This window comes from Martes martes, assembly GCF_963455335.1.
Source record: "Martes martes genome assembly, chromosome: 7".
Lineage (NCBI taxonomy): Eukaryota > Metazoa > Chordata > Mammalia > Carnivora > Mustelidae > Martes > Martes martes.
In genome coordinates, this window is record NC_137894.1 from 70,305,618 (window position 1) to 70,322,127 (window position 16,510).

At 38.6% G+C, this 16,510-nt stretch overlaps 1 protein-coding gene across 4 annotated transcripts in view; it reads right to left on the reverse strand.

The window, feature by feature from the left end:
* Positions 1–6,319: 6,319 nt before the first annotated feature.
* ATOSA (atos homolog A) overlaps positions 6,320–16,510 on the reverse strand; it is an 81,653-nt gene continuing 71,462 nt past the window's right edge. For 2 of the 4 annotated variants that reach the window (XR_013967111.1, XR_013967112.1), the window contains exons 11-13: positions 12,972–13,135; positions 10,578–10,777; positions 6,320–7,311 (exon numbers count right to left, since the gene is read on the reverse strand). Coding sequence is in view for 2 of the 4 variants with exons in the window: in XM_080808336.1 (XP_080664462.1) it covers positions 7,158–7,311; positions 10,578–10,777; positions 13,067–13,135 (423 nt within the window). In the remaining 2 variants the exon portion in view is untranslated. The remainder of the gene's footprint in view (positions 7,312–10,577; positions 10,778–12,971; positions 13,136–16,510) is intronic. The other 2 variants (XM_080808336.1, XM_080808335.1) reach the window with 1 other exon arrangement.

Here is a 16,510-nt window from a genome sequence, read left to right on the forward strand (position 1 = left end):
TTGGATCCCCTTCTTTTTCAAGTTTTACACTCTCCAGATCACTTCTACTTCATAGCTTTAGGTGCTATCTATATATTCCAGGCCAGTGCTGTCCAATAGAACTTTCTATGATGATGGAACTAACTCTGTATCTGTGCTACCCAATACAATTGTCACTAGTCAGGAGCGCCTGGGTGTTTCAGTTGGTTGAGCCTCCAACTCTTGATCTCAGCTCAGGTCTTGATCTCATGGTCATGAGTTCAAGCCCTGTGTTGGGCTCCATGCTGGACATAGAGCATACATTAAAAACAGAAACAAAAACAAAAAACAAGGAACAGGGGCGCCTGGGTGGCTCAGGAGGTTAAGTTGTCTGACTCCTTTTTTTTTTTTTTTTTTTTAATTTACTTGAGAGAGAGTGCGTGCATTGTGCAAGATGAGGGGCAGAGGGAGAAGTAGACTCTCCATTAAGCAGGGATCCCCAGGCAGGGCTTAACCCCTGGACTCAGTCCTGGGACTCTGGGATCATGACCTGAGCTGAAGGCAGATGCTTAATTGACTGTGCCATCCAAGTGTCCCAAAGTGTTCAATTCTTGATTTCTGCTCAGCTCATGATGCCTACTTAAGATTCTCTCTCTCCCTCTGCCACTATCCCCCATCTAAAAAATACAAAAAACAAAGAACAATGACTCTGATTTGACTACCAATCATTTGAGACGTGACTAGTGCAACTGAGAAACTGAATTTTGAATTTTATTTAATTTTAATTAAATTAGCCACAGGGACTAGAATCACTGAGAAACCCTATTAACAGATTTTCATTAGGTATGGAGCAAGTTTCAAGTATTTTTGTTTAACCAAAGCTCCCCCTGGTGGTTCTGATCCACACATGCACAAGACTTTTCAGGCTTGAAACTTGGCAGGTGTATAAATGCTTAAAAAAGATCAGTGGTCTTTTAGAGGTGTAGGTGCCCTAGCTCAAGAGTTTATAGCAGTAAAGGAGATAATGTCCCACCCCAACCATTCCTCAAGCATCTGAAAGAGGAAATCCACCTGCATCATTGCTGATATTGTAGCAAGTATCAAGAACAGAATACATTTTTCCCCCTGGAGTAGCTTTTCACATTTGTATTGTCCACAGGGGAAGGAGCCTTCTCCATGCCACCAGAGCGGCTCACAATTTCTTCAGCCATTCCAAACTAGAGACCTGGGCATGTCAGGTATGTCCCCATCATCTCAGAGGGGGCACTGGATAGTTGTAGGGTGTGGCCTGGTTGATCATGGTGTTGTTTCTGGTGAAGGGGATGAGGGTGGGCAGAATTGTAGTGTGCCCGCCTGCCATGGTGAAGGACGCCACCAGCACTGGCCCCCTGGTCCAAGCATCATTGAGGAAGACTGAGTCTCCTGGCCATCTTAGTTGCAGTGGCAGCGGCACCAGTTTACTTTTTAAAAAGATTTTATTTTTAAGTAATCTCTATACCCAATGTGGGGCTCAAACTCAAAACCCCAATATCAAGAGTTGCACACTCCACCGATTGAGCCAGCCAGGCACCCCAAGAACAGAATACATTTATGAAAGGAGATAGAGGAAGAGTCTGGAAGATCAACTCAGGAAGCCAAGTGAGATAAAGAAAGCCAAAACCCTGAATATAAATGGTGACTTCTGTGAGCTAAGCCCAGGGAACAAACATTACCTGAGTAAGGTCAGTTAACTGTAAAGAGAGAGCAGTTTCAAAAACTTCAGTGTCAGAAATGGAACCTAGAAATTGGTGGATGCCACTTCTTTATATGAATTAAAAGTACAAACAGGAAAATTTTGAATGAGTTGAAAAGAATGGTGAACGGTGGGGTCTGGAAGAGACACCACAAACTTAAAACCTTTAAAATTTCTTAAAATGAGGTGCCTGGGTGGCTCAGTTGTTTGGGCACCTAACTCTTGATTTTGGGGTCGTGGGATTGAGCCCCACATCGGGCTCTCCGCTGCTCACTCAGCATGGAGGCTGCTTGAGATTCTCTCTCTCCCTTTCCCTCTACTCCTCCAACCCCCCAACCTGCTCTCTCTCTCAAAAATAAAATCTTTTAAAATATTTACCACAGTGTGTTTCTAAAATTTCCCTCAACTTTATTTGCATGCTTTCTGACTGTATACTAAGTTGAATGGCCTCTGAGTAGCTTTAGGACATTCCTTCCTAAAGTCCTTTTTTTAAAAGATTTTATTTATTTATTTGACAGAGAGAGACAGCAAGAGAAGGAACACAAGCAGAGGGGGTGGGAGATGGAGAAGAAGGCTTCCTGCCAAGCGGGAAGCCCAATGCAGAGCTCGATCCCAGGTCCCTAATATCATGACCTGAGCCAAAGGCAGATGCTTAATGACTGAGCCACCCAGGAGTCCCAAAACTTTTTTTTTTTAAGTCTTTTTTCCCTAATGATCAATAGGCATTGCCTTATATATCTCACTCATCACACACAACTTATAAACTTTAATGCCAAGAATATTGATGAAAGTATATATATATTTTTTAAGTTTTTATTTGTGACAGATAGAGATCACAAGTAGGCAGAGAGGCAGGCAGAGAGGGGGAGAGGAGGAAGCAGGCTCCCCGCTGAGCAGAGAGCCCAATGCAGGACTTGATCCCAGGACCCTGGGATCATGACCCAAGCCGAAGGCAGAGGCCCTAACCCACTGAGCCACCCAGGCGCCCTGATGAACATATTATTTTATGCCAGACCGTAATTTTTAGTGGAAAAAGAATGAAGAAAGAGGCAAAATTCCAGTGTAGTAGAACGGAAAAGACTTAAGCTTTCTCAGATTTGAATCCTGAGTCTTCTGACAGTGAGACCTTGGGCAGGCTCTTCAAGTTTCCTTTTCTTTCATTATAGAATAGATTTATACTCTCTGCAGTATGGCTTTAAGTGTTAAATAACATATAAATTGTTTACACTGACTGGTACATTCATAGTAGGCATTCATATGTTCTCTTCCTCCTCCCAGGGTCCAAGTTTAAAATACGTATCTCACAAACTACTACAATAAAAATTTTTAGAGAGGATATCTTTCTCATAGATAATCCATGATGGAGTAGAATGGGCCAATTCCAATGCATATATAATTTTAGGAATTGAGAATGAATTCCTACCATGATGAAAAGCCTTCTTCCCATCTAGACTGACACTGTATTCCTAGGTCTAATAGACCATGAGTGTCAAATACCAAAATTTCACGTGACCACCTCTATAAAGTTATAGCTGAAAGGGTGAACAGAGAAAGGGGCTTACATAGTTATTTTACATAATTAAGTAGTGTGAAAAAATCTGATAATGAACATGTACTGCATGAATCTTTTAAGTTTGAAAAAGTCACTGCTTCATTCACAAAACTAATTAGCAAAGAGTGGGAATCCTTAGAATGAAGCCTTGAAAGAAAAAGGTTTTCCTTTCGTTCTGGGAATGACAAAGTCCTGGTGGGGGGAAATGGCAGGAGGGAATCTTTTTATTTTTATTTTTTAAAGATTTTTATTTGAGAGAGAGCAGGAGTTGGGGATAGTGGGTAGGAGTGGGGTGGGAAAGTGTCAGAGGGAAAGGCAGAAGCAGGCTCCCCGCTAAGCAGGGAGCCCTGACATGGGGCTTGACCCCAGGACTCTGAGATCATGACCTCTGAAGGTAGACACTTAACTGAGCCACCCAGGGGCCCCAGAAGGGAATCTTCTTTTGGATGCTTTCTATTCAATCCCCATTTCATCACTTACTCTCATTTCATGAGAAAATTTCCTGACTTTGTGCAGGTTGTTTGTGACCTGGCGGGGGTTTTTTTGTTTGTTTGTTTTTTAAGATTTATCTTGTGGAACACCTGGGTGGCTCAGTTGGTTAAGCATCTGTCTTTAGCTCGAGTCATGATACCATGGTCTGGGATTGAGCCCCCCTTCTCCCAGTCAGACTCCCTGCTCAGCAGGGATTCTGCTTCTTCCTGTCCCCACCCCCCGCCTTGTGTGCTCTCTCTCTCAAATAAATAATATCTTTTTTAAAAAAGATATTATCTTGAAGAGGGAGGGGCAGAGGGATAGGGAGAGACTCTTATGCAGACTATCTGCTGAGTGTTGGAGCCTGACATGGGCTCCAGGGGGCTTGATTCCACGATCCTAAATCATGACTTGAGCCAAAACCAGGGGTTGGCACTTAACTGACTGAGCCACCCAGGTGCTCCTGGAGTTTCTTTGTAAAGCAAATTACAGAATGACTAATTTTGTTAGTCTGCAAAACTGCCCAGTAATCCTGCAGTTAAGTGAAGAGATCTCTATTATCTAGCACAGGTGAACTGGTTGCCTGCTGGTAGCTTTACCTGCATGCCAACACTCAATCTAGTGACAAGATCTGTCAATACGAAGAGGCATGACATGGGAAGTGTGGTCAAGTCTCGGCTTGTGACAGAAGGGTGGGAAAACAACTATTACGTTAGACATAGTGCCAGGGCAAGTTGAGAGCAGACAGGTGCTGGGTGATCATATCTCAATTGGAAAAAACAATGTAGGCCTAAGAGGTCCTAAAAAGAGGGACAAAATTTCGGTACGTTTCCCTTGCACAAACTTGCCAGCAAGAGCACAGGATGCACCCAGATGTTTCAGTCATCTTAAAATTTTCTTTAAAATGCCTGTAAAGGGGAACCCGAGTGACTCAGCTGATCAAGCATCTGCCTTTGGCTCGGGTCATGATCCCAGGGTCCTGGGATTGAGCCCCACATGGGGCTCCCTTCTCAGCGGGGAGTCTGCTTCTCACTCTCCCTCCTGCTCTCTCACACACACACACTCTCTCTCTTTTTTCCTTACAAAAGGAAAAAAATGCCCAGAAACATGGAAAACCATGTTATTAGAAATAATTCTAGAAAGGTTACAGTGAGGTATCCATGTAAAAAGACACCTGCATACAAAATACATCACTAATTTTTGGATTACTGGAGAGGTCAAAGAAACAATAACAATTTTTAAAAAGGTATTTTGATGGTTTAAATGCTTTTTTTTTCCAGGTTTTATATAGAATTACCAATATTTACTTAGGTCAATGTGTAAGAAATCAAGATATATATATTAGAATACTGATTCCAACAATCAGATGACAGAATATAAGCAGGCATATTATCAATATTCTCACCCCATTTTCTCAATCACACAGATCCAGAAAAAGTTTAGAGAATTCCTGGAGTCAGTCCTATTAGATACTATTAGAGCTGGGACTACAATCCAAATGTTCTGGGTCCTAATTCCATGTTGCTTCCATGGTCTGAAAATTAAGAATAAATCTTCACAAATTTGTGCCATTGACAACTTTTTTTTTTTTTTAAGCTTTATGGAATACCAATAGCCTTTTCTCTTAGCTGGTATTTTATTTTAAAGATTTATTTGAAAGCGAGTGAGCATGTGCACTCATGTGTAGCGGGAGAGGCAGAGGGAGAGAATCTTCAGACTCCCTGCTGAGCACAGGGCCCAGTGAGGGGCTCAATCTCTCAACCCATGAGATCCTGACCTAAGCCTCATGAAATCATGAACAGTGTTGAAACCAATAGGCAGATGCTTAACCAACTGGGCCAAGGTGCCCTGTTGGTATTTTATCTGTGCCTTGTTGTCTGATCTCCTATTGTCCACTGTCAGTGTACAAACATCTAAAACCACTTTTCTAAGGGGGATGGAGGGAGGGCTTTTGCTGCATTCAGCCAAGTTCCCTTGCTTAGGAGTTTTCCTAGTTGCCAAATGCCTTCCTTCCATTGTGACCCTGAGCAAGAAAGTGATAAATTTGGGGGTGCCTGGGTGGCTCAGTCGGTTAAGCATCTGCCTTTGGCTCGGGCCATGATCTCCGGGTCCTGGGACTGAGCAATATTGGGCTTCCTGCTCAGCAGGGGGTCTGCCCCCCTCTCTCTTCCCCTTCTCCCCTTCCTCCCTGCTTATTCTCTCTCCAAAATAAGTAAATAAAAAACTTTTTAGGGGCGCCTGGGTGGCTCAGTGGGTTAAGCCTCTGCCTTCGGCTCAGGTCATGGTCCCAGGGTCCTGGGATCGAGCCCCACATCGGGCTCTCTGCTCAGCGGGGAGCCTGCTTCCCCCTCTTTCTCTGCCTGCCTCTCTGCCTACTTGTGATCTCTCTCTCTGTGTCAAATAAATAAATAAAATCTTAAAAAAAAAAAAGAAAAACTTTTTAAAAAGTGGTAAATTTCCTTGGGGAAGAAGCTCAAGACAACTTCCCTCTCCTCTTGTCTGCTATAAAGCTAGAATGGAAACTGTCTGATGGCTATCAGAAATCACTCGATCACATGAATGCCTCATCTAAAAATAAAAGCCAAATACACATTTCTTTGTTTTTTGCATATATTTACAATATAAATACTAATTTACTTTCAAAGTACATATTCTTTTCAACAATTTGCAAAAGTTATCTAGCATGGGACAGCAATTTAATGTAAAGCCTCTGTAGTAGTAATTAAGGAAAAATAGAACTGTTTTAGGGATAAGGAGTTCTAGAAGGAGTATGAATGGGCATAATGATTTGAACTTGCAAAGGGAATGTGAAGCAGCTTAGTCCACATTGCACTGCCAAAACAGCATGTTAAAGGACTAGTATGTGATACAGCAACCTGGATGGGGTAAAAACTAGAGCTGGGAGATATAAAAAGTACACATGCTTGCATAGTGCATTAATCTTAAAGAAGCTCAACATTTCATTCTCATTTTCAATAAATTAAATGAATAGTACTTAAAACACATCACACAAAATTAAAGATTTGTGCATATATTTTGGATTTCAACATTAATGTCAAAAATACATAGTATGATTTTACATAGGATTTGTGCTACATTAGAACACTAGAGACAAACATCACTTGAGTATTAAGGAAAACATTAAATATTAAATAACTGAGAAATAAAATGTGTCAACACTAATCTAACTGGGGGGGGTTGGTTTGCTATTGCAACATGTCCAATGAAGTGGTTTCAACAGTACAAAAAGGATTATTAGGACATGAGTGTTTCCAGTCTACTTGGAATATGTGGATCTCATTCCAGGAATCCTTTAATAAAAACTGGTCCAGGATAATAGGAGAGGATCCACTCTCCTGGTTGTTAATCGGTACACTCCGTTCTACGCTAATTTTTACTTTCCAACTTGGGTACTGAGCGAATACTTTAAATTGTCACTCCTTATCAACATCTTGGTGAAAACTGAGGGTTTGTTGGCGATTCAGTGTAAGATTTGAGTTCATATGCAGCACCGCTATCAACTTCCATTGACTTTCTTGAGAACAGGAGCCGTACATCTCTATGGAGGTAGATCTTTCCAGATTTAGAACTCTGGAACCTATACAGACAAGCAAACAGAAAGATGCAACATCGCAGGCACTGAGTTTTTAAAACAAACAAACTTGAGGATTTAAATTTTGAAAGCAGGAAGAATTAGTCTTGCTACAATATTGAGTGACTCTTTAACAAGACATTTATTTAATCTTCTATTGTCAAAGTTTGTGCTACTAGTTAAGTGTTTCTCCCTTATTATTCACTACCTGAACAATCGACACTCCCTTTCTTCCTCATATGATCAGAGGCCCTTCTTTCTGTAAAGCTTGTTTCCCATACCATCCTACTTTCATCCCTGACACCGTAACACATGCACCTTCCCTCACCTACAGTGTCAAGTTTCAGTTCACATTAGTCAATCACACGACATTTGGGCTCTGCAGTCCTAGCATCTTCTAGTCACATCCATTTCACATAACTTGTCCTCTCCCAATTTTGAGTACATTAAAAAGGATTCCAAACTTGAAAAGTCACAACAGAAAATAATCAAGTATTGAGGAATTATTGCTATCATTAGTAATGGCTAGTAGCTAAATAAAGCCTAACCATCATTAAAAAGACAAAAGTTTGTAGTGAAATGAAAATGGTATCAGAACTGTGTATGGAACTGTGTCGATACCCTGCTAATATCTATGATGTAATACAGGGGCTGGAGTCTTTTGTCCTATAAACTTGTCTGGAAGCTAGTCAAGCATACAAACATACTCTTTAGTGCTAATCTCTCTCGTTTTCCCTTTGCATAGCAGAAATACTCTTTGGGTTTCTGAATTTTACTCCTAAATTAGCTGAAACATCTGGTGGTCAGTTGTATGTGAGCCAAATGTCAGCTTACTCTTCCATTCTGCCTGAAGTTTTTTTACCTTCTTAATCTGAAGGAGCAAACTGAGACCTTTAGCAAGTAGAACATACTCATACATATGTGGTATACTTCCCAAAGAGGTTTCTTTATAGCATTTAAAGTATCTGATCACTATGTGGGGATTATAAAGGCTGGGGTGGTTTATGTTTACCTTAGTGAATGTTGCTTATGTAGTGCTATGGTGGTGAAATTTCAAGAGGAATGGTATCAAATGGAAGTGTAGAGAGTTGAATCTTATCCTAGATTGGGCTGAGTGCTACTCTTACAGTCTGCTATTTCATACCATTTCTCTTTTTAAAGTCTTCCAAGTCTGTTTTCAGATTTTTATTCCACAATCTACATAACACTTCCTATCAGGCACATAACAGGTAGTGTAGAGTTGGGTTTAAAAACATTGAGCCAGAGGCACCTGGGTGGCTCAGTGGGTTGAGCTTCTGCCTTCAGCTTGGGTCATGATCTTAGGGTCCTGGGATCAAACCCCGTATCAGGCTCTCTGCTCAGCAGGGAGCCTGCTTCCCCCTCTCTCTCTCTGCCTGCCTCTCTGGCTTCTTGTGATCTCTGTCTGTCAAATAAATAAAATCTTAAAAGAAAAAAACAACACAGGGGTGCCTGGGTGGCTCAGCGGGGTAAGCCTCTGCCTTCAGCTCAGGTCATGATCCCAGGGTCCTAGGATCGAGCCCCGCATCAGGCTCTCTGCTCAGCAGGGAGCCTGCTTCCTCCTCTCTCTCTGCCTGCATCTCTGCCTACTTGTGATCTCTCTCTGTCAAATAAGTAAATAAAATCTTAAAAAAAGAACCCTCCCCCAAAAAACAAACATTGAGTCAGTTCAACATGTCCCAAGGATTCAGAACACCAGGCAGAAGACCCCAAGGCAAAAGTACCAATTAAGCAGTACTAGACTTTTTCAAGTATGAGACTTGAGTGCACAACTATTTATTCATTCTAGACCACCACAAGGTAGATCTATTGAAAGATAGCTGGTGGTCTCCATCAGTAGCAGATTAAAGGTCTTCTGCCTGGGCCCTGGATGAGAGGTACCTCCTTCTCAGGAATAGCAACTTTTGGAGCAAGGAGTTAGGCTAAAATGAATTACTTTTGCTGATGTGACTGAGAACTTACTATGAACAGCATCAGAAAATTACTAAGAACAGAGTTATAAACAAAAGGTTATTCAGGGGCAACTGGGTGGCTCAGTCAGTTAAGCATCTGCCTTTGGCTCAGGTCATGATTCCAGGGTCCTGGGATCCAGCCCCATGTTGGGCTCTCTGCTAAGAGAGCTTCTCCCTCTCCCTCTGCATACTGCTCTCCCTGCTTGTGCTGTCAAACAAATAAAATCTTGGGAGGAAAAAATGGCTATTCAGCTTTCTATTAACCAGTAGATTTACTGATTGCCTGAGAGCTACACTAGGATTTAAGGGCAGAAAACCTAGTCCCAGAATACTGGCAACTTGGACCTCAAGGGCAAACAGCTTCTCACAACCTAGTGCTGTGACCCGGGCAGCAAAAGTCGGAGGAAAAGGTATTTCTGATGGAATTACTAGAATATAAACTCTTTTAGAACAGAGATTTTCACACTGTTGTTTCCCTAGTGCCCAGGAGCATACCTCACACATAAATACTTGTTAAATGAATGAATGAAAGTTAAAAATGTTCCCTGCCCAATACAGTAGCCACTAACCACATGTGGCTACTGAGCACCTGAAATGTGGCTACTTCATATTGAGTTGTGCTGTTCCTATAAATCTCTGTTTAATTTCAAACATTTACAATAAAAGGATATAAAATACCTCATTCATAATTTTTAATTTTTTTTTCAAGATTTTATTTATTCATTTGACAGAGATCACAAGTAGGCAGAGAGGCAGGCAGAGAGAGAGGAAGAAGCAGGCTCACCACCGAGCAGAGAGCCCGATGCGGGGCTCGATCCCAGGACCCTGGGACCACGACCCGAGCCGAAGGCAGAGGCTTTAAACCACTGAGCCACCCAGGCGCCCCCCTCATTCATAATTTTTTAAAAAGATTTTATTTATTTATCTGACAGAGAGAGAGATCACAAGCAGGCAGAGAGGCAGGCAGAGAGAAGGAAGCAGGCTCCCCGCTGAGCAAGAGCCCGATTTGGGGCTTGCTCCCAGAACCCTGAGATCATGACCTGAAGGCAGAGACTTAACCCACTGAGCCACCCAGGCGCCCCTATGTTACATTGCTATAAATGAAAACTCTCCTAATTCAACAAGTAACAATGACTGCAGAAAGATACGCTATGTGTTTTCTGCATCTTGGCATATAAAAAGTTTCCAAATTAAGCAAATTCCAAAGGACACTGGTCTAGTCAGAGTGACAGGTGTTAAAATAAACTAAAATTTTGAAGTTCTTCTTTAGTAACGTACTTTCCTATTTATTTGAAACATTACCTCAGATGTATGAGGTAGCGTAATAACCGTTCCTCTGCATGTCGGATATTCTCTTTATTAACAGTTCTCTTCATTTCTTGTTTAACAGGTACAGAAAAAGTTCTTTGTCGAAGGAATGTCTGATGATTGGCTGGCATATCTCGTAAGTCATATATCACAACAAACATCTTCACCACAGTCTTATTAGGATTAAATAAGGTCTGAAGAAACAACATAAAAATTATTCTTTAAAAAGTGGTTTGTTGATTTGATGCAAAATGATTGTGCCAATAATAAAAGTTTTTTTAAAAGTTAATCCCAGTGGATATAATTCAGTTTTGGGAACTAAAGTTAATGACATCTTAAAAGTTTATGAAGTGATATTCAATTAAAAAAAAAGTTTCAATTTTTTATTTCCCAATAATATAAAATCCTGTAACAAATCAAAATTTTTAGTCACAAATTTCATATTAGACAATACATAGCTTTTACTCTTTGTTCAGATTTTAAGAAATGCTTCCACTAAAGTAAGCAAAATACACCCTTACTGGATTAAAACATTCCAGTTCACTTATTTCAAACATTAGCTTTATTAAAGTGTGTCAACTGCAAAATACTCAGAATTTTAATTTTCCTTACATTTTTAATGGTGAGTAAATAGAAAAATTTAAAAATAGCTGGGTAAAACCAGACTTTTTGGTATATTAGGTACATATAGTTATATAAAATTAAAAATGTGTTCTCAAAAAGGAGAAATTTCCTTATTTGGAAATTTTTCTGAGTTTAGAAAATAAAGTTCATTATTATTAGTTACAAAGTAGGATGAATAATACTTCATGTTCTTACAGTTGGATTCATTACAAAAACTGTAGTGACACTAAACTTTTAAAAAATCACCAATACCATAATAGACCAAAATACGTATCCGTAGTGAAGACTGAATTAAATTCAACTGATACATGGCTATTAATAATTGAAGGAATATTATTTTTTTTAAAGTACTAATTTTTAAACAAGATCCCAAGCTGCTGATCTGACTTTAACCAAATTACCAACACATCAATAGGTAACTTGGTGCCCATGCTTTCAGAAGCTCATCCGTGGCACTGGACATCACTCACTGAATCAAAATGAGAAATATATCAATATTATGATCCAACTTTTGAAATCTAGTGAGTCTTAAGATTAAGGCTAATACATTCAAGAACCACAACAACTAGCAAGCCAGGAGTTCAAACCATGTTTATACATAATTAAACTATATAAGGAATGAAAGACATACCTAAGTTTCAGATTTAAAATTAATCATTTTAAAAGTTGGCTGTTCTCAAACAAGAGGTATGAATATGCTGCCTCTGGGTTTATGCCTCATTATTATGACAACTGACAGCTAGCTTTCCAGTGACCTATTCTGTCACACGAACTACATAGCCAGAGGTGAGAGAACGAGAAGATTATCACTCATTTTAGTTCAAGAAATGCATTTAACATAGAAGTATTACTTTAATATGCAGTGATTCTTTCTTGGTAAAATTTATATACGAGTATATACTGCATTATATGCACACATACATATTACATAGTACTGTGTTTCATCCCTGTGAGACAGGAAATAAATATACAGACTCCTTGCTGTATTTGAACAATGGTGATGAGTAAAATCTGGTGAAACACTGATCACATTGAGGCCAAAAGGCATCAATAAGAAGGATTACTGAATTAGACCAGATCCTGAGTGTAAGGAACTTAGCTAGATTTTTTTTTCCTTTTTAAATTTCAGCTCTATTGAGTTATAACCAACAAATATCAATTAGATTCTTTTTAGTCTGCAAGCGCCAGCTTTGGAAAATAGACTTCTGGGCCTGCAGGATTATCCAGGGTCTGACTTGGAGATGAACTCAATCACAAACTGACCTTGATAACAAATAAGTCTTCTGAGAATGCAAGACCAATGATGAATGACTGCTCTGGGCTAGAGGAATTTTCCTGAGCCAAAACTACATCAACACCTAGACCAAAAGAGAGGGTGCCTTCTCTGCACTCATACCAGTCAGACTACATTTCTACTTTGTGTAACCATCTTAGTAGATTAACTTAGAAATTATTACACTTGGGATCATATAATTTTGTCTTCCGTGGTTTCCTGCCAAAGCAATACTAATAGTTGAGGTCTTCTTTGAAATAGGTCAATCTCAGTCTGGCTAATTATATTAAATAGAAGGCACTAGTAATGTTAGTTCTAATTACACTGAAAATAGCTCTATTCAAGTTACATAAACTGGTATATACTATTTTTCTAAAGCATTCACCTTCATTAGATTATTTATGCTTTCCTTTTATGAAGGTCCCCACATGGCCATTCCTGGGGCAGAGCAGGGAAACTCCAAAGAAAGCTGCAGCCCCACTGTTACTTACCAAAGTTGTTGCAGCAGCAGTAGCAGGAGAAAGGGCTAAGTTCTATATGTATGTGAGAGAATGATTATTGCAATTGTAGGCTATAAAACACATACCACTTGTATTGTTCCTGAAGGAGGTACTCGATAACCCCTTTTACCAAGGGACTCTAAAGTAATCACACCCTTGAAATAAAAGAAGACAAATTGAGTACAAACTGATGCACATGTAAATAAAAGACTAAAAATAATAAACCATGTAATTACTAACATTTTAGAATTTTACTTGTATGCAAAAATATTCCCCATCAATAGGTACATTCTGAGTACAGAACAGTGAGGGTCCAAAAAGGATTTACTGTTCTTCCTGAGATGTTGCAATGAATAATATATAACATTACACTGCTTGAAATTTATATTAAGATATAAAATACAGAAATAAGAAGCTCCTTGACTGAAAAGGAAGTAAGGGAGAAGATGGGATTATTCCCTTGTCATCACATGGGAGGATGGAAATGAAGAAGCAATCAATTTACTGTTCTTTGGACATATAAGAAGTCAGGAATGCAGAAGGGTCTAAGTCTTAGCCAACAGTGAAGTTAATTCTTCAGTTGGTGAGTTAAATTAATATATGGATTTCTGACTACAGACAGACCAGCATCATCAGACTCACCTGTAAACGTCTTAGAAATGTACAATTTATGATTCTCCCTAGACCGACCAAATCAAAGCTGTATTTTAAGATCCCCCAGATGATATCATATGTACATTAAAGTTTGAGAAGTACTACCATTCTATATTAGTCGTTTTCTGAGAAGCATGTTCTAGTCACTACAGAAGCCCAAATGACAGCAAACAAGCATAAATTAAAACAAGGAAAGCTAGAATTGCACATGTGAAAGTTCCTAGATAAGCAAGATGACCAAATGACTACAGGTGGTAATTGTGATATTTAATTCTTAGATAGCTTTCAGAAAGGAAGGCTGATTCATTTAACTGGGGTAACAGTTTCAAGTAGTTAAATAGAATAATTGCATGTTCTACATTTCATATCCCAACATTTTATATTGTACATGCCAAAACATGTCGAACTTCAGTAGAAGTAAATATAAAACAGGACTGTCCCATCAAACATCTCTGTTATTTGTAAGACAGACCAGGGTTGGAGGGTGAAAAAAGCATGCAAACATAAAAAGGAGGGCCAGACTCTGCTATGTGAGTCGAGTGCCAACCTCAGACTATTAAATTAACACATTAATATTAGGAAATATTCGTGGAAATGGTCACTGAAAGGACATAGGTTGTTCTTGTCTAATCTGATTTACCACATGGTCATTTAAAGCATGAAAAAAAGCCTATCAACAAACTGCATTCCTAACCAAAGCAGTAATGAAGCTTTAAACAATTTTTCTCTTACAATCTGGTTTATGTGAAAAAAAGCTATGGTATATAATGCCCCTCTTCTTCCTAGTTCCAGAAAAAGAAAGTAGAATATAACCAAATAATAGCTATCTTTATAATCACATTGCTATAAGCAACATTGCCATTTTCCTTGCTACCTTCCCCTAAATACATTTAAGAGAACTGGTGGGGCAAAAACTACTATAAAGACTATATTTAGGGGCGCCTGGGTGGGTCAGTTGGTTAAGCAACTCCCTTCAGCTCAGGTCATGATCCTGGAGTCCCAGGATGGAGTCTTGTATCAGGCTCCCTGCTCAAGAGGGGAGTCTGCTTCTCCCTCTGACCCTCCTCCTTCTCACGCTCTCTCTCTCAAATAAATAAATAAAATCTTAAAAAAAAAAAAGACTATATTTTTTTCCTTTAATAGCTTTATTCCTTTATTAACTTTAATAGCTCTCAGAACATGGTAACAGTAACTAAATCAATTTATAAAGACGGTATGTATATTTTTTAAACCTTATAGTATGTGCCAACACTTTACAACTATTTCTAAGCAATGTAAGACCAATAGGGGCATTCGTAAATTAGGAATTTTAGATACAAACTGGGAAATTATGTGGAATTTCATTAGTATTATTACTAATTTATTGTTTGTTATATTTTAATAATTTCATTATTTTAGTTGGTCCCCATATTAATGAATCTACCTATAAAAAATTACAGTGTTGAACATAAAGAAGAAAAATACATTTTTTTTCTGGCATTATAGAATGGAATAGGAAGGTTAAGGTAAACTAAGTTGGGTCAAAATCACACACAAAAACTCCTCAGATTACTCTGCTATAGAGACTACGCAATAAGTAAAACTAAAAGAAGTTTATCTTAATTTGGTGAATTACAAATACAAAAAAATAATATATATGGTCCTGTTAATATGATGATAATTGAAGTCATACCATGAATTTACCACTGGCATACATTTCTTAGAACAGTTTACCTGGTTCCACCATTCAATAGTTTCTAAACAGTGAAATATTGTTATGTAGCAGTTGGATAACATTTTTACCACTGATGCCCAAATTGGAGAGAGATTATGTGGCTTTGAGCTAATCTTTAAGTGATTATTTAACGAAAAAATCCTGTACCACTTCTACACCACAAAGACAGAATTTTCAGTCCTTGTGCCAAATTATATGTTTATGAGTCATTTGTGTTATTTGTGATGAGAGATCCCAAGGTGTCTCAGTTCTGAAGGTCTGTGATATATACTATCTTGTCAAAATGTGATCAATCCTTTGAAAATACACTAAATTACCAAATGTAAATAAGAATCCCTGAAGAAACAAGATTAATTTTATTTAGTAGGAAAGATTTGTGGTCTAAGATTTGAACTAGGTCATTTACAAAAGGAACCCATTCCTAATGAATAAAATAACCTAGAAAAAATGTAATTACATAATGGGAAGTTTACTGAAGAATATTATCAGAGAACAGCAAGTCAGGGATTCTTAAAGGACAGACTAAGCCACCTCAATAAACTGATTCATACCCTTTCCATATCAAAAGCTATAATCATTTGTGTGTACTTTCTGGAGACAAAGTGACAAAACCTTGTATCTCTTAATGCTATGTGTTTTAGATGTCAGCTAAAATAAAAGATTAATGCTGGTCTGCTTTTTAAAAGCAGAGTTCAAATTCTCTCTTGCTTGTAAATTTCACTCAAAGATATTTACTTGAGCTGATTTCCAGCCATTTGTTCTTTTATCTTGTTTCTAAGTCATCCTAACAGTCACTGGGGACTTTGTACATTATGACAGATTACAATATTGTAGACCTTACATTTCCATTCCGTATTACTAAGCGTCAATAGAATATGTGAAACTGATGAGACTTGTTGATGTCCTGGTAAAGCAAAATGGATACCTTTTATAGTTCTATCTGAATATCGTAAGCACTCCAGAATGATACATTTATTCTGATACTGAACTTACATCAGTTGTACTTTCCATGTTACTAGTTATCCAAAATTAGCTGTTATTTTTTCAAAATTATACTGGAAAAGTAGATACATCTTTCCATGGTAAATGAATATCAGGTGGCTTTGTGATAACTGGGCAGGTTTGTGAAGGAATGGGTCTTTGTTTTATTTTTAATTTTTTA